The 26,334-nt window shown below is 42.4% G+C and overlaps 2 protein-coding genes across 2 annotated transcripts in view; both read left to right on the plus strand.

Annotated features, from left to right (window-relative positions):
- HEG1 (heart development protein with EGF like domains 1) overlaps nucleotides 1-26,334 on the plus strand; it is a 202,783-nt gene that overhangs the window by 140,761 nt on the left and 35,688 nt on the right. The gene's annotated exons all lie outside the window — the stretch shown is intronic.
- LOC140503231 (mucin-13-like) lies at nucleotides 947-25,323 on the plus strand. Its single transcript, XM_072606993.1, has 11 exons — nucleotides 947-1,673; nucleotides 3,824-3,943; nucleotides 5,750-5,853; nucleotides 10,373-10,431; nucleotides 11,974-12,128; nucleotides 14,608-14,727; nucleotides 16,039-16,156; nucleotides 16,615-16,652; nucleotides 18,529-18,613; nucleotides 20,586-20,811; nucleotides 24,623-25,323. Exons 1-10 carry the CDS (start codon nucleotides 947-949, stop codon nucleotides 20,809-20,811), a joined length of 1,752 nt encoding a protein of 583 aa, XP_072463094.1. The 3' UTR covers nucleotides 24,623-25,323.

The raw sequence follows: 26,334 nt of genomic DNA on the forward strand, positions 1-26,334 counted from the left end.
GGAGGTTATTACCACTGGTTGTGCTCCTTAGGAGATGATGTCAGATGAAGCTACAACACAGAGGCAAGCTATGCAAGAAAAGCCACTAAAGTGTCTATCCCCTTTGACTCTGAAAGGTCAAAGACAGAAACAAGCTTCCGGTGTCCACTTTTTGTGGTAGCAAAGGACAGGCAAAAAAGCAGATGCCACATATTGTATATGAATATATATATGTATATATATAATATATATGTATGAATATATATGTCCACATATATGAATACAAGGGAATAGTATTGTGTAGTAAGCAATGATGAACGTGAGGAAGGTGGGGAAGCCGGGGGAGATTGCAATGAATTGGCCATGGCAAAATAGGCAGAACTGACTGCAACAATGTAAACAGAGATCATGGCAAGAAAGTCAGATTCTGAGCACCTGAAAACCCAATAAAGGTACTGGAAACCTGCAGTCTATACTCCCCTAGATCAGAGAGAGAAGGGACTACTTGGACAGACTGTCAGACAGGAGACAGACGGCATCACTGTATTGCATATTCTTTGGCCCAATTGTTTTTCTTTCTCATGGAGAAGAGTTCAGGTTGGAGGTGGGGTCAGAAAAGATGACGGTGTAAAGACAGAAGGTATCACTAAAATAGTTTTAAAAAAAGAAATAGAGGATAAGAAGCTGTCCACATCAAACACAGCTACGTTCTTGCCCATGACACAACGAAATGCAAATTAAACTAAGTTGGCATCTCCCCCCCATCCCCACCCTTCGCTCCCTCACAAAAAATGTCTTGTGAGTTCTCCAGGAGCAGGGATCCTTGTATAAATTCAGCTCAGCTGGTGTCCTCTAAGGTGTATTAACAACTTCAGTCCTCCACTATTTGTCTTCTGAATTCAAAGCTGGTATTTCTGTCCCACCAGGCGCCTGTGAGGCCGCGACCTCCACTGAACACACGAAAGCGATGGAAGCCTCCCAAAATTTGACTGCCACGACCTCCACCCCGACCCCGACCCCCACCCCGACCCCCACCCCGACCCCCACCCGGATCCCGACCCCGACCCCCACCCCCACCCCGACCCCCACCCCGACCCCGACCCCCACCCCGACCCCGACCCCCACCCGGATCCCGACCCCGACCCCCACCCCGACCTCCACCCCGACCCCGACCCCCACCCCGACCTCCACCCCGACCCCCACCTCGACCCCGACCTCCACCCGGATCCCCACCCCGACCTCCATCCCGACCCCGACCCCCACCCCGACCCTGAGCTTCACCCGGATCCCGACCCCGACCCCCACCCCGACCCCCACCCCGACCTCCACCCCGACCCCGACCCCCACCCCGACCCCCACCCCGACCCCGACCTCCACCCGGATCCCGACCCGGACCCCGACCCCGACCTCCACCCGGATCCCGACCTCCACCCCGACCCCGACCTCCACCCGGATCCCGACCCCGACCTCGACCCCCACCCCGACCTCCACCCCGACCCCGACCTCGACCCCCACCCCGACCTCCACCCCGACCCCGACCCCCACCCCCACCCCGACCCCGACCCCGACCTCCACCCCGACCCCCACGCCGACCCCAACTACCAGTCCCAACGCCACCACACCGAACGCGACGGCCCCCAACGCCACCGAGCCCTCTCCCAACGCGACCGCTCCGACTCCAGCCCCCCCTTCTGGTAATAATCCCACACAATTAAGAATAATCTCGGAGTAAGCACGGAAAGGTTTCCGAGGGTGGAGGTGGCCGGACTGAGGAGCTTTCTCTAGAGGAGTAAAAGGGCAGAGTCTAACAGTAAACGCATCAGCCCCGGGGGATCCCTCGAATTCCTCTCTAGAGCTTTCCTGTTGCCCCTCCCCATGGGCCTCTCCTTTCTGCCTAAACTGCTTCTGTGAGCCCCGGGACAAGAAAGTCCCATCCACATTCACGGGCGTATGTTTCTGAAGAGGAAGAAGCAGGAAATGAACATTCATTAAGCGTGCTAAACGTGTTGCTAATGCCATCTCATTTGATCCTCACAGTAACTCTATGAGGTAGTTGCTATTTTGTTTGCAATTGAGGAAACTGAGGCAGCTAGATTTCGTGACTGGCCCAGAGTCACACAGCTACTGAGTATCTGAGGCAGGATTAGAAATTACCCCGAAGAGGTCAGGATGAGGGGAAGGAAGGATGACTCTCTGCCCTTGCCTCCCCAGCTTTCCCTTTGAGCATGGGGCCTTGCTTCCCAGGCCTGAATAGGTCTAGCTTGCAAACTGGTCTCAGTCCTGCCGAGCCTGCCGAACCCACCGAACCCACCTGGCCTGCCACTTTCACCTTGTGCTGCTGGGTCACAGGCCGGGCCTTGAGGTTTGGGTTTGGGGGGAAAACTGGGCAATCCCCTGGAACACCAAGGACAGATGCTTTGGAAACACTGTATAAAGTGCTTTTCTAACTGGAGTTTTTTTTTTTCCAAGTCACATCTGACTCTTCCTGAGCCTATTTGGGGTTTTCTTGGCAAAGACACTGGAGTGATTTGCCATGTCCTTCTCCAGCTTATTTGACAGATGAGGAAACTGAAGCAAGCAGGGTTAAGTGACTTGCCCAGGGTTACACAGCTAGTAAGTTTCCCAGGGCAGATTTGAACTCGGGTCTTCCTGACTCCAGGCATAGGGAGCTATCTATTTCACATCTAGCTGCCCTGAAGTTCAGAGGCCAGTCTTCTCATTCTGGCTCAGTAGCTGATTTGCTGTGTAACCTTGGGCATGTCACCTAATGTCTCTGAGCCATCCTTCTGAAGGTTCGGTGGGGCTTGTCCTGAGAGGTAGGGCAGAAGAGATAGGGTTAGAAACAGAGAATTAAAGTCACCTCTGGGGATCGTCTAGTTCAGTTTATTTTCCAGGAGAGGAAGGCAATGCCCAGAGAAGTCAAGCAACTTGTCCAAGGACATACAATATCTTCTTGTGTCAAAGCAAGGACTAGAACTCAGGTCCTCCCCACTTTATTCTGAGGTAATGCTTTGGGATCACTTTTGAGGACCCCCACCCACCTTCTCTCCAATAGATGTAGAGCTAGAAAGAATTGAGATGCCATCAAATCCAAACCTCATTTTACAGTGAAGGAAAGTGAACCTGGGAGAAGGTTGATGGCTTGTCCAGGGTCCCACAGGCCCTAAGTATCTGAAGCAGAATTCAAACTGAAGCATTCTGACACCAAGCCCTGTGCTCTAACCACTGGACCACCTGACTGCCTCACTAACCCCAAGTGCCTCACTTATACTTTTTTTTTCAGGGCCCAGAGGACAGAGTTACTGACTCACATGGATTTGGAATTGGAAGGGACCTCAAAAGTCATCTAGTGACTAGACAGAGACATAGAGACAGACACAGAGAGACAGAAAGAGAGAAAGGAGGGCATTTATTTTTATTCTTTCAAAGATCTGAATTGGATAAAGCTTTATCCAGTGCTTTAAAATGCTTTAAACTTCTAGGCAGAAGTAGAGGGAAAAGCAAGAAGGCCCTTCCCGTTCAAAGATTTCTGGCAGGGATCAGAAACAGAAATTGTTTTATTCTGTATCACATCCTGGCCCTGTCTACTCATTCCAGAAGTTAACTGGCAACAAGGCATTTGAGTTCGAGGGGTCAGCAGGAAAAGCAAAGTGGGTGGGCAAAAAAGCTCAGCCAAGCTTTGTACATGTTGCCTTCCCTCCTGAGAGCTAAGAGGCTGAGGCATGGGGCTAAGATGTGCGTATAGAAGCAGGAGGGCACAGTTATGGCAGCATTTGAATCTTAACCTCCTTCACCTTGGGTGAGGTCATAGTGAATCCTTCAGCTCTTCCCTTTTCTATCCTAGTTCCTGATCCTTGTGCAAAGAAGATGTGTTTTGGTTCCTCTGTGTGTGTAGCTCTGAACAATGAGTCCTTTTGCCTGTGTCCAGAAGGGTATTACTATAAGGAGTCTCAATGTAACCAAGGTATGTTTGCACCCCATGCTACCAGTGCTTGAAAAAACGAATCTTGTTAAAAGAAGTTTGCACACACATACACATGATCACACAGTTATACACACACACACACACACACACACACACTCACACACACTCCCCTCTAATTTAACCAGTACAGTGAACTCCCTCCACTAATGTAAATCCTTTTTTTCAACTCATCTGTGACATACATATGATCTTAGCAAGTTTTCTAGGCCATGGAGAAGCTCAGTGACTTTTGTCCACGGTCACACAAATAGTATGTGTCAGAGGCAGAAGTCGAACCCTGGTCTTTTTGTCTTGGAGAAGGCTTCATTTCCTCCACCGTACCCATACTGCTGCTTCCTTGTCCTCCACCATCATGGCAAAATTATAACGCATGAATTCAAGCAATTACAGGAAAGTAGAAGTAGTACCTTCTGTTACTGAATTATCAAAGAAGGGTAAAAAAAGTGCCTTCTTTGGACTAAACAGCCAGATCAAGGACCAGGATAAAATAATCATTTCTTTAACTTCAGAGAATATATAGCTGTCTGCCACTAAGTCAAAATGACTGAACATCTATATTGTATTAGTCTGCTTTAACAAGCTTCTTTTTTAAACTGACTTTTAAGAGTGAGAGCCCAAGAAAATTTTCGCTTGAAACCAGGACAGAATACAGATGATAGATTATAGGTAGAAGGAAATCTAGAGACTGTTGAATTCAGCCAGATGAGGAGACTGAGAAGGGATGACTTGTCCAAGGCTGCGCATGGCCAGTTAGTGACAGTGCTGGGTTTAGAACTCCAGTCCCTTGACTCCTAGTCCAAGAGTGTCTCCCATGGGCCTTAATCCAACTCTCTCGGCCAAGTCTGCAGCTTCATGTTGAGCTAGACCTTGGATTTCTTTTCAGTGTGCTTTACACTACTATTCTTGTTGCTTGACTCTTCATGACCCCATTTGGGGTTTTCTTGGCAAAAATACTGAAATAGTTTGCCATTTCCTTCTCCAGCTCCTTTTACTGATGAGGAAACTGAGGCAAAGAGCATTAAGTGACTGGTCCAGGGTCATATAGCTAGTACTCATTTGAGGCCAGCGTTGAACTCAGGTAGATGAGTCTTCTTGACTCCAGGCCCAGCACTCCCATTTCTCCTGACTGCCCCTATAAGATAAAATGGGTCAGATTCAAAGAATGAATCCAGGCAAATTGCTAGAACTTTGAGGAAGGAGAAATCACTTTTCCTTTGGGGGTGTGATGGGGGATGTGTGTGTGAAAAGTCAGAGAAGGCTTCGTGAGAGGTGGTGGACCTTGAAATGGACCTTTAAAAAAGATAAAGGCTTCAGCAGAGGGAATCAAGAACACAAGAAGCCCTTTGTAAGCACAGGAACAAAGAAAGGGACCCATAGGAGGGAAGACAACCAGAAAGGACATTGCCCATAGCAGAATATGTAAGTGTCAGAGAAGGAAGCTGGACATAGATTGTGGAGGTCCTCATGTGTCAAAATGTGGAATTCATGCTTTTTTCCACAGGCAGTGGAGGAGGCACTGAAAATTTCTGGGTACATTTTTGGTATGACCACCGCATTAGGAAGGTGGCAGTATATAGGAGGATTTGGAAGGGATAGACTGGACCCAAAAAGAGTAGTGAGGGGCTATTAAAAGGGTTTAATTCCTTTTCCACCTGACATCTTCAAAGACTTGAAGCAGACTATCATGTTCTCCCCTAATCTTCTCTACTTGAGGTTAAACACCCCTCTGGGGAAGATTAAAAACTCTTTTCCTGAGTAACATGTCATCCATATATTTGTTTGTAGGAAGAACGTTCCCTGGGATAATTACAATGTTATGGAACTCATCAGACCTGGATGACAAAACCTCCTCAAACTATCAGAATTTACATTTCAGAATAGAAGAATTTGTAAGTTCTTTTTTAATCTTTACAAATATTCTTAGAAGTCTTTTTGTGAATTTTGCTCTTGTAAAGGTAACGATAATAGCTCACAATTTTATCCGATTTTTTAAGGATTTTGAAGCAATCGAGTATACATGATCTCATCTGATCCTTACAACAGCCCTTGGAGGCAGTTGTTATTTTCAGATGAAGAATCTGAGGCCCAGAGAGGTTTATATCCTTGCCCAGAGACAAACAGCTATTAAGAGGCTGAATCATGGGCTCACCAGACTCAAGTTCAGCACTTAAGTCACTACACCGTGCTGCCTTGGGTGAAACAAAGCCCAATTTAGAAAATCATTAAAAGATGGATAGAGGAACTATTCGACAATATCTTACAAGTTAATGATTTCCAAAAGACAGCCTTATCCCCCCTGCCTCCCTCTCCCTGCAAAGCAACCAAAAAAAAATCGTACCGCACACTTTCTTTTTTAAGTTCTAAAAGTTGTTTCTTGGTTTCATTGTAACTCATCTTCCACGGAAATAGAAGTTCTAAAAGTTGTCATTTTCCATTCTCAGTTTCATTGTAACTCATCTTGCACGGAAATAGAATTTGAATGCGTGTAAGAATTCATGTAATTTAATATAAAATAAGATGTATTTTTTTTTCTGAACTGGTTACAATTTCATTCTAGAAGGATGAAGGGAAGAAGAAGCACTGCTTAGTGGAAAGAGTGTTTGACTTGGAGTTAAAAACCTTCCAGGTCATCCTTCTAACCCTTCCTGCTAATTTAATGTAACATACTCTTTTTTTTTTTTGAGTCAGTTTGGTTTAAGGGACTTGCCCAGGATCACACAGCTAGTGAGCATCTGAGGCCTAACTTGAACTCAGGTTCTCTGGATTGCAGATCTGGAACTCTATCCACTGTGCCACCTAACTCCCCAATGTAGTGTACTCTTAATTAAGCATACTCATGAGGGATCTATGGTTTCCCGATATAGACATTTACTAAATGGTGATTTAGAATTGCAAACCCATACTCTTACACCAGTATTTAATTGGGTTATGTTTTCTAGAACATGCCACTCTACTAAGAATAAGGCCCCTAAACTATTATGTTTAATTAATTCATTTAATAAGCATTTGTTGAGTGCCAACTTGTGTGTACCATGTTAAGAGCTGGGTCTTTCACTGTTTATGTTGAGGATATTATCACCTTTCCAGGCCCAAGGCTGACAATCAGGGTGCCATCCTTTATTCTCCACTCTCCCTTACCCAGCAGGACACTGGTAAATGTTTAGTGACCAGCCCTGGGACACATTTTAAAATTTCATCTGCATTATTAACATTTTCTCCACCTTTTCCTGAAACTATTGTAATAGCCTCTTAATTGGTCTCAATCCCTGCCTGTCTCTCCCCATTACAATCCAGCTTCCACACAGATGCAAAAGGGATTTTGGTAAAAAGCAGGTTAGACCAGATCATCATTCCCTCATGTAATAAACTCCAGACTCTATTAGCTCGAGGATCAAAAGGAAAGTCCTTTGTTTGGCATTTAAAATCCCTCCCAATCTGGCCTTGCTAGTATACATCATTTCCCTTTACATGCTAAAGGATTGAGCCAAATTGGCCTCTTATTGTTTCTCAAATGCAACCCTCCATTTCCCATCCAGTACTGGAAATAACACCTCCACACCTTTGCTTTCACTTTCTCCCAAGCCTGGAATTCATTCCCTTTTCACCTCTACCTCTCAGACTCCCTGTCTTCCTTTGAAATTCTTATCAAGTGCTACCTTCTATTTGAGGTCTTTTGTAATCCCCCTCCTTCCCTCCCCCCCGGCCCTCTCTCCCCCCACAATTGCTAACATTTTCCCCAGAAGAGAAAGAAGAGGGTTTCATTTTTTTTTTTTAAATCTCCAGGACACAGCCCTCTACATGGCACTTAATGAATGCTTGTCAATTGAAGAAATAGAAAACAATGTTCATGAGCTCCATAAGAGGAAATTTTTCTCAGAGAAACACAGTATGTAGTCCAGGAACCATAAAAGAATAAATATAAAGACACACATGAGCAAGCTGTTTGTCAGTGTGGAAGTGCATGTGTGTGCGTGTGTGTGTGTATGTATGTGTGTGTACGTGTGTGCATGCATGTGCGTGTGTGTGCACGTATTTTTGCACTGATCAGGGATGCAGTACTAGGGCACAGTCAGAGCAGAGGAAGGTTAAAGGTGGGTTTCTTGAAGAAAATACATCCAGAACACAGATGAGCAGAAAGGAGGCATTTTCACAAGCAAAGGACAAACAGAAGTAAAGAGCATGGTACTATCTTGGTTACTGTGAAAATGGTGAAAGTAAGTAAAAGAAATTGCAACTTTCAATTGTAAACCAGACCTGGTGGTCAGGGTCTGTGGCTCTGGCTATACAGAGCAGCCAACATATTACACTCCAGTCTTTTCTCCTGTATCTCTCCTCTATGAGCCCAACTCCCCAGCCAAATGGACTATTTGCCATTCCTTAGTAATGCTTGTAATTTTCCCACTTTGGTGCCTTTGTTCACAGTTTCCTCTGCCTGGGATGCTCCTTGTGTGCATGTGCACAAATCTGTGTGCAAGTCCCACACACACACGCACATGCACATGCACACACACGTACACACACAGACATTATGTGTACACCTCCCTCATTTCTATCCAAATCATGGCCATCCTTTATATCCCAACTTAAATGCAAACTATCCCATGAAATCTTTTCCAGTTGCCTTCAACTGGAAGTATTCTGTCTTTTGTCTGAACACGTTGTTGTCCTTTGTTGCCAAAGAAGACCATTCCAGCAGAGAAATGATGACATGATTTGCACATGACTTTGTTTTGAGGGAGGGAGGGCTGTGCAAGGTCACCAGCCTCACTTCTCCTCCTGAGCCATCTGGATCCAGTGACCAGATATTCATCAGGATGACTGGAGATGGCCCAGCATGGACTGGGAGACCTTGGCTCCTTTAGGCAAGGTCTATTCAGGTACTCACTTAGGGGGAGGTAATGCCCATTCAGTGAAAAGGCCTGTTGAAGAAGTAATCAGGGGATGACCCCTTTAATGAGGCAGAGAAAAATAACCATATCAGGCTGGGAGGGAAACAGCAACAGTTATTATTGATAATCACTCTTAAGCCAGGAGGGTCCAAATAGCATAACTCATTCAGGGAGTGGAGGATTCTCTCTCTTCTAATACTAAAAGTATTCTACCTGGGATTATCTGTATATAGATACAAATACTACCTACTATATTGTAACCTCCTTGAGGTCATAATCTCCCTCTAATCTGTCTTTTCTGTCCTGTGTAGCACCTATTCCAGCTCTGTTCACACAGAAAATACTTAATAAATGTTAATTTATTGAATTAATAAGTGGAAGAATAAACCATAAAGAACTATTACACAAAGAAATGCTTGCCAGTGTATACTATTCTGTGCATTTGAAACTGAAAAATAAACTTAGTTGAATTAATCACTTTATTTCTCATATCATGATGTTTTTATCTGTGTAGATGTTTTGAGATAAGGTTCCCATTAGAGAATCATAGAAGTGAGAGGATCTTGGAAATCATCCAACTCCCTCATTTTACTGCAGAGAAGCCTAAGACAGAGTGACTTACCCAAGATTGCATAGTGAGTTTGAGGCAGATGCCAGAACGCAGGTTTCCTGACTTCACAATTCAATATCCTTTTAGATGAAACATGTTGCTTCTCTCTCCCTGCATCAATTATATTTGTTTATATATATATGTATATACACACATACATATGTGTATATACATGTATGTGTGTATATGTGCACATTTGCACATATGTGCAGACACATTACACATGTGTTTATATATGTGTATATGTGTTTATATACATATGCAGTAATATGTGTATATATATAATCTCATTTGAGCTTTACTGTGACCATGAGAAGTAGTTGCTATTATCTGCATTTTACAGATGAAGAAACTGAGGCCCAGACAGGTTAAGTTGCTTGTCTTTGGTTGTGAAACTCTTAGGTTTGTGAAGCAGAATTTGAACTCAGGTTCTTCTGACTTCAAGTTAAGAACTCTAGCCACTATCTCATGCTGGGTACCAATAACAATAACGTGTTGTTGTATTTAGTATTTTCATAGTACCTATTGTGTGCCAGACACTGTGCTAAATAATTTACAACTGTTATCTCCTATGATCCTTGCAATCACGGTGAGAGAGAGATGCTATAACTTATCTCCATTTAAAGTCGAAACTGTGATGAACAAAGGATAAATAACTTTCTCAGGGCCACATAGCTAGTAAGTGACTGAGGCCAGATTTAAACTTGGCTTTTTCTGACTCTGAGCTCAGGGATTTTTCCACTTGCCCTGGTATTGAACAGAAGAGAAATAGTGATAAAAGTGTTCTTTAAGAAAAAAAAACTGGATAAATGTCTACGCTGATAAATGACGTCAAAGTCATCTCTTGGTACCTGAATGTCACTTTTATATGACCATAATCAACATCAGAATTATTCTTCTCTTTTACAGTTTGGATCTGCATTTGCCAATGAGTCTTCATTTGGACAAACAATAATTCTCAACCTACAGTAAGTTGGGGGCTACTTCTGTCCTAGCTTCCTCACAAAGTCTCTGCTGCCTCATTTCTCTGTCATTTTTGTTACAAAACACTATTTTTAGTCTTTCCTCTATGCCACTCCCTGAATGTGGGAAATAGGAAGAACAGCTTGTTTTAAAAACTCTTTCTAAAAAAAGGGCCAAGATTTGTTCCACACAATGTAAAGAACAGATTTTCTGATTCAGGGATTCCTGATCAAACAAACAAAAATAATTTTTAAATTACCACATCTCCTCTCTGCTTCTTCTGTGAAAACAAGTCTTTTTTGTTGTTCAGCTGTTTTAGTCATGTTCAACCCCTTGTGACCTCATTTGGGGTTTTCTTGGCAGAGATGTTGGAGTAGTTTGCCATTTCCTTCTTCCACTCATTTTACAGATGAGGAAACTGAGGCAAACAGGGTTAAGTGACTTGTCCAGGCTCACACAGCTAATAAGTATCTGAGGCTAGATTTGAATTCATGAAGTTGACTTCAGTCCTGGCACTCTGTCTACTGAGACACTTCAGGCCTAGGGGTGATAGCACATACTCGTTGGTAATGAAAGTCTGGAAAGAAAAGTAATTTCTTTTTTTTTAAATCATTTGTGTAGTACTTGGAGGTTTGCATAGAACTTTACAAGCATTATCTCATTTTGTCCTTACAACAATCCTGGGAGGAAACTGAGACACAGGTTATCTGCCTTGTCCAGGGTCACATAGCTCGTTGGTTTTGAGGATTTGAACTCAGGTCTCCCTGACTCTAGGTCTAGTGTTCTCTCCACTGTGACACCAAACTGCCTCCCATGGGATCATTCTCTAACTCTCGTTTCATTGGGAAGACACAGACGGGTCCTCTCCAGTGTGAGTTAGGAAATTCCATGGCTAAACTAAGGAGTTTAGGTTTGATTGAACAGAACAAAGCTTCCCACACTTATTTGGCCTACTGTCCCCTTTTGAAAAAAAAATTTACTCCATGTCTCCCTGGAAATCTGCTTTCTTAAATCCTTTAACAGTTTTTTCTTTGAAATTTGATTCATTTAAAAAAATTGTATTTCATAAAATGACACATCTAAATTTTGATGACACTATGTTGAGTTTTGTCACCACATCATACGGTATTGTAAACAAGTCATTACATACTTATATTCCTACTGATGCATGTTAGACCAACAATGTGCCACACACTCACCTGCCAACACTTGCTTGTTAAGACCTGTTGGAGGACTTGACCACTAATTAGTTATAACTTGCATTTTGTGTGTTTATTTGGAAAATAATTTAATCACTACTACTTTAACTTTGTTATGCAACAAATGAAACATGTATGAATGGTTCCAGTGCCCCATTCCCCCAACTGCATACGAGGCTACTACCCCACCCTCCACCACCATCATTCCAGCACTCCCCAGGGAGTTCCCACTTTCAGAAATTTCTATCAGAAAACTGATTTAGGTTTCAGGGTTGAAGGTAGAAAGCAACTTTCCTTAAGTATACTCAGGCATGATCCGTGATCTACTACCTCCTCATTTCTTTGCAGAACATTGGCATCAACCAGATCTGAAATGCGTAACGGGGACGAAGTTAATGTAACGGTCACAAACATATTTGCCAAAAATTCAACAATAACCCTGGAGAAGGTCAATGAAACTATTCAGAACAAAACAAATCAAGATAAAGGTATTTCTTACCGAGGTAAGATTGACATAATTTCATTTAAAACTCACTGAAAAATCTGACAGTTTACAAGTGCAATTCAGAGCCACATTTGCATGAGATGGAGCTTTCTAGGTGCAAACAACAAATAGGTCCATGTAGTTGAATTTGACATTTTGTGGAAAGGTAAGAAGGGCCAAGTTGTGAAACGATTGCATTGCCAAATAAAGGAGTTTTTCTTTGATCCTGAGGTACAAAAGAATCCCTGGAATTCATTGAAAGGAGTGGGGAGAGTAGGGGTGTTAAGGGTGACATGCACAGACCAGTGCTTTGGAAAAAACACTTTGGCAGCCAATAGAAGGATGGAATAGAGAAGGAAGAGGCTTGAGACAGGGAGATCAAATAAAACTGGCAGGCGATGGTGATGCGGTTTAAGAGGTTCAGGGGTCCCCCAAAGACCAGAGTACTGGTCAAGGTCATCTGGAATCAATTCACAGATTCAAGCATTCTTTAAATCAAGGGAGCAAAGGTATATTGTAATGCAAATATGGCAGGCAGAGTACCTTAGGGAACTTGCATTCCTTAAGGAACTTGAAATTTAACTGGAGTGATACTAAAACTTATATAGGAAAAGTAGTGGATTATCTGACTGATATGCTAATTAGGTGAAAATTTACAACCTTGGTCACCAGAGTCATTCCCTACTGGAAACCAGGGTAAGGGGTTTCTTAGGGTGGTATTTTTGGTCTATATCAAGATAGCTTTGAGAGTTGATGTCTATGGCTTGACCTCTGGATTGAATATAACTTTGGGAATCAATACATGATAATTCTGTGATTAGAAGATAGTCTTGTTTTTACAAGAGAATTCCTTCAGAAGTCAGCTTGTTCTTGTGGTGGGGAAAAATAGTTTATTTTACTGATGCCTACTCATGAGTAATTGTGAGGAAAGGTAGTTTGTCTTACTGGGGCCCACTCATGAGTCATTGCTAGGCCTAGTGTCCTTGGGCTAGGGAGAAAATTGTTAGGGATAGTGTTCTGAAGCTAAGGAGAGACATGATCTTGGAATTGGGGTCCAAGTACACGTACCTGAGCACTCCATCAATGGGATAGATAGGATAAATGAAAAATGAGGAGTTGAGAAAGATATCAAGGTTACAAACCTGGGAAACTAGAAGGATGGTTGTGCCTCAGCAACAATTGTCAAGTTCATTGAAAGAATGGGTTTAGAGCAATGATAAAAAGTTCTGTTGGACATACAGAATTTGAAATGCCCCTAAGATATTCAATTCAAAACGGCCAGCAAACATTTGGTGATGGGAAACTGGAGCTCAGGAAAGAAAGTGGGAGGCATTGGCATAAGGATGGTAGTTGAACCTATGGGAGTTGTTGAGGTCATGAAACAAGTGTGTAGAGAGAAAAGAGGAGGGCTCCATACAGAGCTTTATGGACCACTCAGAGTCAGTGTTGTGGATGATGAATAAGAATAAACTAAGAAGGAATGGTCAGATAGGCAGGAGGAGAATCAGGGGAGGACAGTGTCACAAATAGCCAAGACAAGAGAAAGGGGGCCAAGTACATTCCTGTCATGATTATCTGTATTGTTTCCCTAGTTCTGCTTTCTTCACTCTGCATCAAATTCCTGTAAGTCTTCCCATGCTTCTCTGTTCACATCATATTAAACATTTTGAGAGAAATTCTTATTTTTCTATGAATAACCAATTTTAAAATTAGGATTGAGGGTTTTTCCACCTTCCCCCTTTCTATTTCAGGGACTAGTCCTTCTGTGTCAGTCTCTGAAGGACAGGGTTGATGATGAGATTGGACTAATCCTCCAGGAACATTCTCCTCAATTTCCCCACACAACTAAGAGAGTTTACTTCTGAGGAAAGTGTAAATAGAATCTAATCTAGGTGAATTCCAGCCCTAAAAGCATTAGGATCATGCCTCTTGAAACACTCCACCTCCACACACCCCCTATACATTGTTCAACTTAAACAGCCTGGGTAAAGATGTAAGTCTTTGTCTAGATAGCTGGAGTCTCATGATGAATCCTGGTTCTCAACAGGAGGAGTTAAAAGCTTTCAACCTGCTTCCTTGTCCCACCCCCTTTATTAATTGTTCACTAATCAGTGCTGATTCCTGCCAGTCAGGGATATCCAAGGTTTTGTCTTTGGTTACCCAGAGATCACTGACCATCAATTTATTGATTATTTGCTAGCCTAAATAGATTATTAATTACTCAGAAACTCTGTTTCTCAGGCTTTCCATTCATCTCAGTTTCTTACCACAAAGCTTTAATTAATTAATAATTCATATGCAGCAAATTGTTTAGCCATTCTCCCATGGATGGACATGTTGTTCACTTTCCAGTTCATTCCTTCCACGAGAAGTTCAACCATGTCTTTTTAATACCATGATAATTTGCCTATGCCCTACAAAGGGCTCCTTTCCACATGAAGAAGAGGTCTATACCAGCTTCCTGAATAAATTCTGATTTGTTCACTTTCCTCATTCAGGAGAAAACCCATGTGATTTCAATGGCTGCGATGGGGAGAGTGGGGATTGCTCAGATGGCTTCCAGTGCAAATGCCGTGAAGGATTAGCAAAACCCTTTTATCCTTCATCTTCTTGCTCAGGTAAAGTCATGGCTATTTTTCTATTGCTAATCTCCTTTCATGTTTGCACAGCCATCTGTACTTGGCATGTCTGTCTAATTTTAGTTTTAGATTTAGATGTTGAAACCATGGATGCAAGGGTGGGGAAGCTGCAGCTTCGAGGCCACATGGGACCTTCTAGGTCCTCGGGTGAGGCCTTTTGACTGAGTCCAAGTTTTACAGAACAAATCCTTTTATTAAGAAGATTTGTTCTGTGAAGTATAGATTCAGGCAAACAGCCACACTTGAGGACCAAGAGGGCCAGAAGCCACATGTTCCTCACCCTGGAGGGGATAGGGCACTAGACTGAGAGTGAGGAAGACCTGAGTTCAAATGCTGCCTGAGACACAAGCTGTGTGATCCTGGACAAAATCCCTTTGCCTCAGTTTCCTCATCTGAATGGGAGGCAGCTCAGCATCAGCATCATAATGGCCAGCGTCATTATAGGACATGAAGGTTTGGGAAGTACTTTACACATCCCCTATAAATGCAAGTGCTACTGTTATCCCATTTTCAAGATGAGGAAACTGAAGCTGAGAAAGGTCACACATCTAGTCTGAGGTGGGGATTTAGGCTCAGGTCTTCCTCACTCTGAGTTCAGTCCTAGTGCACAGAGAACAGGCCTCAGACTCAGGAAAGCCTGGTTCAAGTTTCAGTTCTGACACATGCTGACTGTGTGACCCTGAGCAAGTCATCTCTCAATGATCCAGGAAGTTCTATAAGAAAAAGACCAAACAGCAAAGTAGCATGCATATTTACTGCAAAGATCTTTGCTTTGTTTTGTTTTTGAGAGGGAAGAAGAAGAAAAAATTTGTTTATTAATTAAAAAATAATTAAAGCCAAAAAAGAAAGAAATTTTCTAAGACTAGGGTTCCCAACTTTTTTTTTTTTTTTGGTCACTGTACCCTGTGGCTTTTTAAAAGACTTTCTATTCTTTCCCCTTAATATGAAAGGGAATAACTTGTAGCATTTAGCACATACATTCACGCAAGAATTAGAGTAAAGAGATGAATGATTTTTTCTTTTCCAAGGATACAGCAAATTTTTTTATAACATCATTGACTAGAAATCGATTCCGAGTTTCTGGAATATCTCAATAAGGTTGGAAGGCTTGCTTTAAGAGCGCGCCTCAGATCTGCTTTGACAGGGGAGTGCCTTCCCCTCCCAAAGCCACCAGCCACCAGTCCCAACCAAAAACCAACCAACCAACCCAAACTCCTGGGGACCCTGTGCTCTTAAAGACAAAGCTGACGTTATCTAAGAAATCTTGTTTTTTTCCCATTCTCTCTACAGTTTGTTCCTCTAGCTGTAATGAACAAAATCATCAGCAATGTATTCAGAAGTCTGACTACATACTTCCAAAGTGCCAGTGCCTACCTGGTTACATGAGGAAGGAAGTAACTTGTCAAAAGTAAGTAGAATAACCTTTGGCTGTTTTGTCAGAGGTGGGCAAAAGAGGGTGAGTTGAGTTGGCACTGACTAATAATACCCCAGATCATGGACTGAAGATAGCCATGTGAAGCCTGAGTCTGAGGCTCAAGAGACTTGGGTTCCAGACCTAGTTCTATGGTGTAACTTTGGTTCACAAGCCATGTCCTCTGGTCCTCCTCTGCACAAAGGGCATCGTTTTAGCAAAGAACAAAGTTCCCTGCGAGCTCTGGAATGCCATGGTTCTGTGGACTCTTGTCCTAAAGCTGTGGAGTTCCTTCCCTGAGATCTTGGGAACAGCAGGTGACTGGGCTCTTTAGTCAGAGGAGCAGAGAGCAGGTGGACTATTGAGAAGGAAAGAGGGAGGGATGGAGGAGAACTTTGACATGACTACCTCCAGAAGCCTTTTAACTTGTTTTCCTATTATTTATTCCCGTTTAGGTGTGATTTTGGATACAGTGGAGTAGATTGCAAGGACAGTGAGTATATAATTCATTCCAGTATTTACCATGTGGGAAATGCTCATGAATAATGCATGCTCTTGGAGACTGGCCTCTGCAGCCTTTCCACAGGTGCTTATCAATTAAACACAGAGCAGTAAAATGAGTACTATGCAAGGCACAGTAAAAGCAGGAGATGCCAAGATGAATAATCTTAGTGCCCTCCCTCTGGGAAAGCCACTGACTAGCCTCCATTTTGTCCTGCATATATTTTGGTTGCACATAGTTGCTTGTATGTTGTCTCCCCATTAGACTATGAGTTTCTTGAAAGCAAGTGACTTTTTAAAAGAATATCTTTATATGCCTAATGTTTAGCACATAGCAGGTGCTTAATAAATGTTAGTTGATTGCTTGGATAATATACAGTGCTTGCCTTCAAGGAGGTATTTTACTGTTCAGTTTTTTCAGTCCTATCTGATTCTGTGACCCCATTTAGGGTTTTCCTAGCAGAAACAGTGGAGTGGATTGTCATTTCCTTCTGCAGCTCATTTTACAGATGTGGAAACTGAGGCAAATAGGGCCACCACAACTCATGTCTGAGGTTGATTTGAATTCCATTTTTCCTGACCTGTGCTGAAGCCCAGTGCTCTATCCATTGCACCACCTAGCGGTCCCCAAGGAGCTTATAGTCAAATACAAGTAGTTACAATGAAGGTAACATAGAGTGGTATTAGAGGCATAAACAGAGTGGAGGTTCATAGGACGGATATATCTTGTCCATCACAGAGAGAAATCAGACTCATGAAAGAGCAATAAAAGACCATTGGAATTTGGTGTAGAGATGGTGGGGAAGGACATTCCAGGGCCAAGAGGCAGAGTCTAGTCAGTGAAGTCATCATGTAAGCATGAAAGTAGGCTGGAGTTCATTTAGAAAATGAGGAAATAAAAAAGGTTTTTTGAATGGGAGAATAACATGATCAGTACTGTGCTTGTGGAAGACTATTCTGGTTGCCATGGCAAAGACAGATTGAGGGTGAATATTCCCAGAATCTCAGCAGCCAGGTGACACAGTGCATGGAGCACTGGGTTAGCATCAGGAAGCCTCATCTTTCTGAGTTCAAATCCAGCCTCAGAGACTTGCTATCTGTGGATCACTGGGCAAGTCACTTAACCTTGTATGTCTCAGTTTCCTTATGTGTAAAATGAGCTGGAGAAGGAAATCTCAAACCACTCTAGTGTCTTTGCCAAGAAAATCCCCCAAAGAGTTCCAAAGAATTGTATACAACTGAACATCTCCAGAAAAAGTTGTGCTGAGCATGTGGAACCAAGATTTCAGTGTCAGGGTGACTTTTTTCCTTGGGGACAAGAGAAATCTTCCCCACAAGCAGTCTCCTTCCATTATCACTCTCTAGGACACTGGGAGAAACAGAAAGGACTTGACTAGGAGCAAGAGAAGCAGTCTGGTGTGGTGGAAAGAGCATTGGACTTAGAAGCAGAGGAGCTGGGTTCAAGTTTTAGCTTATAACCTGGGATAGCCACATTAACTTTTCCAAGCCCCAATATTATCATCTCTAAAAAAAGGGAGGTAGGTTTAGATTAGATTAGAAGCTCTCTATGTGCCCTTCTTGTTCTAAATCTATCTTCCCAAGATACTATAGAGAAATTCTCTTTTAATAAAAAAAATCACAGACTCAGATTCTGCTCAATCACTTACAGAAGTCATTTTGGAATAATTATGTTCTATGGCATTAGGTGTCAGAGGTAACAATGCTATGTGACCACTAACATGAGCTTGACTTTCCTGGGGTGTGGAAAATGTAGATGTTTTCTGCACAAACATCCATTGTGGGGTAGAGGGACTAGCTGAAGAGAAATTGATCTGTAGGTCAAATGATGTGGTCTCCCTGTCTTTCAGGGTATTTACTCATCCTCACTGTGGTGTGTGTCATTGGTGGGGCCATCCTCGTGGGCACAATAATTGGGTTGATTGTCTTAGCCAGGTACAAAACTGTTCTTTTCCAACTCTGTAATAATTAATGTCTTGGGTTGATTTATTGCTTTCAGATCATAGAGCCAGAAAGGGATCTCAGAAACCATCTAGCTCATCCCTCTCATTTTCCCTCTAACCCCCATCCCCAGGCTCAGAAAGGTTAAGTAATTTGCTCAAGGCCACACAGTAAACATGAAAGGTGTGATTCAAACACTAGTGCTCAGACTCCAGAGCCAGTGCTCTTTCCATTGGGCCAAGCACTTTCTTCATGTGTACTGAGTGAAGTAGGCAGTATAATTATTATTTTCCTTGTTTCTCAGATGGGGTCAAAAGAGCCACAAGATATCAGAGCCAGGGTTTGAAATCTTGATTCTAAGCCTTCCCACTATACTAAAATGTCATAATATTTATTAGCATTTCCATTGAGTTGACAAAGAAAGCCTATCCTGAGCTCAAAGAGAGGGGAATGTTTCCAAATGTCCCCTAGCAGAATTTCTAACTCCATTTTTCTTTCCCTCACTCAAGAATCTGCAATATCTCCCTCTTTCCCATGGCAAATGGCAAGTGATCCGGTCTCAGTCAAACGTGGATTTCTGGTTATCTTAGCCTTCTGTATGTTCTAAGGGAACAGAAGAAACATGCAAAGCATATTTCCTTTGCAGAATTATCTTTAAATATAAAATGGTGAATTTCATCTTCAACTGCCAGGATTTTAAGCACATGTATCTCCCACTTTAGGGAAGATGAAAAAATATTTATTCTTCATTTAAGAAATGTTTAAATGTAGTTTTGAAAACGTGTGTTTTGCTGAGGATACTTGTTCCTTTTGGAGGGAGGAGGAAAATTCTTACTTCTGTTTTCACCCTGGTTTTCCTCTTTTAGAAGCTGGTCAGAGCCTTATGACCTCGATCACAGTGTTTTAATGCCTCCATCACCAGGCTTTTCTCCTGAGCTTGCCAGTCACTTTTGCAAGATTCTTGGGTTTGCTCCCAATATTCCCAAATACCAAGAATCACAATTTTGAAAAAGGCACAACTGAGTGCAAACCTGTACACAGGCAGGCCAGCATATGAATATTTGTGCCATTGCATGGAAAGCATTTGATTATTGATCTATAGTGTCTACTGGGCACAAGGTAGGTGCTGCTTCCTTTGCCCCAGCATTCCTGGAACACACCTGGGGTGCCTCATTGAACAATCTAAAGAGCTGAGTAGCCTACTTCCAAATGCCTGCTGCTATAGTGCAGGACAAGGCAGCTGGGATTTTGGCCCAGAGCACTTAATTTAAAGAGAATCCTGACAACACCAGTAATTTTCATCAGGGTAGACACAGTGTGTCTGGAACAAATGCCTTATCTGTCTAGTTGGCAAGACTAATTAATTTAAATAGTAATGGTAGAGGGGGGTGGGCACCTCCTCCCACAGTTGCTTCTCCTCCCCACTACTCCCAGTCGCCTCCTTCTGGTGTGTTTCCTAGTACTTGCCCTGAATATAGATAGGAGTACTAGCCCTTGGCACAGAAATTCCTAGTTATGGCTCTGGTTCAAGGACTAGCCTAGCTAAGTATAGAGAAGATCATCATTCAGTCATCCACTACAGAATGGGGGATTTTTCAGTCACAGTCACTCTCAAAGACCCTCTACTGGGCTATATAGGGGTTATGATCTATGTTAATGGAGGCAGCATCTACACTGGGAAAATTACAGATGTTTGAAATATTGAAGTAGAAAGAAACTCTTGTGCCACATGAAATATCTCACTAAGTAGCTGGGGTCCTAAGATGCCATCACCATGTAAAATGGTGTGATGGTAATAGACCTAGCCCAGGGAGAGGGGAGGGAGGGGGAAACAAAGGATCTGGCATCCCATGCCCTCTCTGTCATGCATTACATAGGCCTCTGAAGTCTTTCAACATTTTCCCCCCTTTATACTATTGTTACACCATATTTTCCAAAACCCCTAAGGGTAGATTTCTCATTACAGTTCAAAGAAGAAGAAGAAGAAGAGTTCAGAAGAGGACAGTCTAATTAGTGGAGACTTCAGTAATATGAGACTGGAGACTACAGGGTTCAGCAACCCAGCTGCCTCCCCTGGGAAACTCTTCCCCAAGGTCCAAGTTGATCAGCCTTCCAGGATCCAAAGCAATGTGAGAAGTAATCCCTATGAGGATCCATATTTCCCAAGGTCTCTCCCTGCACGAGATTATTAGGTAAGCATCTGACATTATTGTTTGGCTTTTCAGTAAAGTACGTGCTACAAGTGTGTGGGGCTGGGAGGGAGGGGTAGAGACGTAGAGACAAATACAGAGAAACAGAGAGACAGAGAGAGAGAAAGAAATAGAGAGAGAGAATAGGGCCCAGTTGAATGCCTTTAATTAGGTGACTTCCTCTTGTCACAGCCTACTGTTTACAGAGCTTTAGTGTGATACACAAGCTAATTGGTGTTCAGGTTCTAATTAAGAGATATGGGAACTAACGCTATGAAAGATTTACTGTTACAGAGGTAAGTAAGGTTTATTACCCCAGCATCACATATGGCCCCCACCCTGGACCCCCCTCCTTAGCTTCAGTGTGAGAGGATGAAGTCCCTTCTTCTAGCCAACACCAGTCCCTCTATTTGTGCCCATAATTCTATCCCCTGCCATTAGCTTCAAGAGCTTACCACATTTAAGCATCCCTTTTATTTCCCTGATTTTCACCTTTTTCTTATCCATGAGCAATAAAGAGGGCCAGATTTCCTTGATTCTTAAAAAGCCTTCACATTGGTCCCACCAAGCCCTCAAGCTCTCATCTTAAATCTCTCCTTCCTTTCCCAGACAAAGTCCAAATAAAACAGAACAGAAACAAATGGAACTGTTTAAATCATTGATTTCACCTTTTCACTTCCTACTTACTTCTTCACCTCTTGAAATGTAGTCTCCATCCTTACCACTCAACTGAAACTCCCAGGTCACCAGTGATCTCTTTCCTACTTAAGACTCACAGCCTTAGTGTTAAGCACATTCCCTCCTCTCTCTGTGTTTATATGACATTGCTTTGTTATAGTTTTATTCCTTCATATGAAGACATTCTTTCTTGGAATCCTTTTCAATCTCTTCCCTCATGTCTACATTTTCTATATGAGGGCGTACCCCCAAGGCTCTTTCTGTTTTCGGGTTCTCTCTTAGTGATCTCTGAACTTTCACTGGATTTAATGATTTAATGATCATTTCTATGCAGATATATTTCTCCAAGCCTTGTCTCTCTTTCCTGACTTCTGGTCTCACATTTCCAACTGCCTCTTGGATAGCTGCACTTGTATGTCCCATCTGTGTTATTGTTCTCATTCAGTCATGTCTGACTCTTTGGACACCCCAGTCTTCTCTCTACTAATTCCCAAAGTCTATGCAAGCTCATTTTCATTGCTTTTCATGATGTTATCTATCTATCTCATCCTCTGCTGTCTCATCCTTTCATCCTCAATCTTTCCCAACATCAGGGCATTTTCCAATGTGTCTTGTCTTCTCATTATGTGGCCAAAGTATTTAAGCTTCACCTTCGGTATTTGTCTTCCAATGAGTAGTCTGAATTAATTCCTGTAAGTGTTGACTATTTTGATCTCCTTGCTGTCCAAGGGACTCTCAGAATTCTTCTCTAGCATCACAATTTGAAAGTGTAGATTCTGCAGGTTCAAATTTCCTTATAGGCCAACTATCACAGTCATACGTTATTACTGGAAAAACTACTGACTATATGAACCTTTGTTAAGAAAGTAATGTCTCTGCTTTTTTGTATGCTATCCGGAGTCACCATAGCTTTCCTTCAAGGAGCAGGCCTCTTGTAATTTTATGGCTACACTCGCCATCTGCAGTGATCTCCGAGCCATGTTCAGCTTGTCTTGGTTCATAGATCTTCCAGGTTCCTATGCAATATTTATGTTTGCCACATCAGACTTGCCTTTTGTCACCAGACACTTCTGCAGCTGAGCTTCCTTTTGGTTTTAGCCTGTGCGTTCATTGTGGAGATACTTGTAGCTGTCCTGTGCACTTCTCCAATGATGTGTTGAACAACTTCTGACCTAAGAGGCTCATCTTCTGGTGTCAGATCTTTTTTCATTTTAATACTGTCCATGGGCTTTTCTGGACAAAGATCCTGGAGTGGTTTGCCATTTCCTTCTCCAGTGCATCACCATTTGTTGGTACTCTCCACTATAACCTGTCCATCTTGGGTAACCTTTCATGGAACTACTCAAGCCCATTCGCCATGACAAAGCTGTGAGCCAGGAAGGGTGTGTATCCCATAAATTTCTCAAATTCAGCATGTCCAAGAGAGAACTCATTATCTGTCCTCCCCCTCAAAAAAAAAGCCACACATTCTGTCTCTCTCCAACTTCCCTCTTTCTTTTGAAAGCATGCAATTATTCTTCCAGTTATTCAGGTTTATAAGCTAGGAATTGTCTTCTATTTCTCAGGCCTTCTCCCGTCATTCGCTAAGCTGTCAAGTTTTCTCAATTCCATCTCCTCAATGTCTCTCAAATCAGTCCTCCTCTCAGTTCATACCTGAGCCATCCTTGTCCAGGCTCTCACCACCTCTTGCCTGGACAATTGCAGTCGTCTTCTAACTAGGTTCTTTCCTTTGCCAATTCATCCTCCACACAGCTGTCAAACCGCTGTTCTGAAATCACAGGTACCTCTATGTTACCTCTATACCCAATGATATTTGTGGATTCTCATTATCTTTAGGGCAAAACACAAATTCTTTTCTTTTCTGCCCTTCACATACTCTTTCCTTCAGCCCACCCGATCTCCATGATACTCCCTAAAAACATTTTATCTCCCAGCTGTGACTTTGCACAGGGAATCCACCACCCCTATAACACTCTCTCCTCTGTGCTTCTTGGAATACTAGCTCCTTTTACAGCTCATCTCAGAAGCCACCACCTCCAAAGGGCTCTTCTGATTCCACCAATTCCTCATGTTAGTTATCTCCAGCTATTAATGTGAGATTTATTGATATATGTGTGTATATGTGTGAACATATGTGTATATGCATTTGTGTGAATGCATGTATATAAACACATATGTATATGTATATATGTATAGATGTTTGTGTATATGTATATCCTTTATTGATTTGACCATGAATAAGTTGTATCACCATCATTAAGAATGTCAAGCTCCTTGAAGACAGAGACTGTCTGACTTCTGAATTTGTGTCTCCAATACTTGGCACATAGAAGGCCCTTAAGAAATGTTTATTGATTAATTATTAGAAGGATTCATAGGAGCAGAGATTATCCAGAATCCTTTTACACTACTAGTATATGCAGCTATCACAGACCCTGAATCAGCAGTACTTCCATACTCCTGATTTCAGGAACCTTTCCCTCTAAGTCAGACCCCATTAAAAATTGCAATATGTGGGCAGCGCGTAGGACCCCCACAACACATAGAGAGACTTGGGGCCCTCTGAGACAAAAGGGGTGAAAGTCACTGAAAGGGAAATTGGGTGGAAAAATACTGTTAGTGCCCTTGTGGTATCCCCCAGAAAAGTCTTGTACAATGGAACTCAGGAGGAGGCTAGGGGCCAGAAGGAACTTGTGACAGAAGGGATGTCACTTCTCTTGACTCAGGGAGAGAACTGTAAGAGCTGAGAGAAGCCAATCTCTGGCAAACAGAAATGTGAGCAAAAATCAAAGCATATGCAGTTGTGTCTTTTCTAGGGGTGAATGGAATTAGCTGAACAATACCTTGGCTCTCCTCCTCATTGAGACTACATCTATCCTAGCCTATCCTATCAGTGGCCTTTATGATCAGGAGTCTTTAGATCATCAACCAGTCAATCAACACACATTTCTTCATTTGAGATTTATTCTTTCAGCCATCCAGCAAATATATACTTCCACCACACTTCTTCTGTAATGTTTCAGGTTTTAAAGGACAGATAGAAGCTTGTTACCTCCCCTGGTTTCTGGCACATAGATAGCTACATAATGTTAGATTGAATTATATTTGCTTTCCTTCTCTCCTTCATTTTATTCAGGCTAATTAAAAACCAGAACCCCACAACCATTCATCAGTGAGCTGTGACCCCGATTTTGAATTCCAGGACAATCCAACTGACGTCTAGTAGAGAAAGTGATGGTGCATGAAGCCATGGGATGCAGAGCTTATCTTTGCCTGAGATTCCTACTATTTAAAAGCTGGAACTGGTTGAAAAATGACTGTTTATTCACTAAATATGCAGAAGTTCTTGAGTGTTATAAGACTGTTGTGGCTGAAACCAGTACAAAGTCAGGGCACAGTCAGAGTCTGCTGGGGGACCCCTCCTGTGGACACTTCTCATCCCATCGTTCCTGTCCCACTTTGACCCACGTGGCTCCCTTCTCTTCTGTCAGAGGGGTGCTCTTTGGGGTCTTTGACTTGATAGTGACAAGTCCATTATGCTGTCTCAGGGGAATTGCAAGAACATGGGAGTCCGTGAGGAGATACCATGTTGAAAAACCAGATGATGAAAGCCTCAGTATCTCGCCTTTGTTTTGCATTATGTCAGATAGACTTCTTCTATATCAGGGGCTCCCAACCTGGGGTCCACATGCACCAAGGAAGTATAAACAGCTTGCCAAGTAGAGTATAGGCAGTGTGATAAATCATGACCTTTCAGAACTGAATCTCTTTAGTTTGTTTCTTATGCTTGAACTTTAGAATTTACTTCCTTTCATATTAAATAGGCAGTCTGGGAAAGGTTTTCTTTTTTTTTTTTTTTTTTTCAGAAGAGATTTTTTTTTTATTTTGTAATGTTTAACAATCACTGCCATACAATTGCGATTTTATCCCTCCCCACCTACTCCCCACTACCCCCCTCCCTCCCCACGACTGCATACAATTCTGTATAGATTCTACATATACTTTCCTATTGAGTATATTTTCACTATAGTCATGCTATGTAGTCAGACTAAGATAAATGAAAGAAATCGTATAACAAATCAGAACATGATACACAAACACATACACATACACAAACATGATCTGCTACAATATGTGAGTGACTTCCATATTTCTCTCTCTGAGTGTGGCAGGCATTTTGCCTTGAGATCCTCCATTGGGATTTTTTTTTTTTTTTTTGGTAAGAAGTTCTTGCGTTATTACAAAAATCTAAGTCTACCAGAAAAAACTCTCACACACTGTGGTTGTTGCTGTGCATAAAGTTCTCCTGGTTCTGCTCCTTTCACTCAGCATCAGGTCATATAAGTCCTTCCAGGCCTCTCTGAAGTCTTCTTGTTCATCATTTCTTATGGCACAATAGTACTCCATTACATTCATATACCATAATTTATTCAGCTATTCCCCAATTGATGGACATCCCCTTGACTTCCACTTTTTGGCAACTACATAGAGTGCTGCTATAAATATTTTTGTACATGTGGGACCCTTGGGAAAGGTTTTCTTATGAGTGTATGCATGGTAAGCTCTAGACTTTACTTCCTTTCATATTGAAAAGGAGATCCAAGAAGTCTTATAGAAAATCAAGGTGTACAGGGATCAAAAAGAAGACGACAGTTCCTTTTTTAGGCTGTCTTTTGTGCTGCAGAACATAATAAAATGTCTGATACAGAGCTTAGGTTCCTACTGCTTGGATATTCTGTGCTACATTTGTGCCTGGGTAAAACTACCACCAAACCCATCTACTCTGGGGGAGCAGTGAGATAAATTCAGCTGATGCATGAGATGTAGTAGGATCAGAAGAAAGAGAGC

This window comes from Notamacropus eugenii, chromosome 5, assembly GCF_028372415.1.
Source record: "Notamacropus eugenii isolate mMacEug1 chromosome 5, mMacEug1.pri_v2, whole genome shotgun sequence".
NCBI classification, from domain to species: Eukaryota; Metazoa; Chordata; class Mammalia; order Diprotodontia; family Macropodidae; genus Notamacropus; species Notamacropus eugenii.

Excerpts from the sequence above, each read along its gene's own strand:
- LOC140503231 (XM_072606993.1), top strand. The coding sequence starts at position 947 with ATGGAAGCCTCCCAAAATTTGACTGCCACGACCTCCACCCCGACCCCG. Across the intron at positions 12,129-14,607 it reads TAAAGGTATTTCTTACCGAG|GAGAAAACCCATGTGATTTC; the intron begins GTAAGATTGACA and ends TTCCTCATTCAG. Across the intron at positions 16,157-16,614 it reads AAGGAAGTAACTTGTCAAAA|GTGTGATTTTGGATACAGTG; the intron begins GTAAGTAGAATA and ends ATTCCCGTTTAG.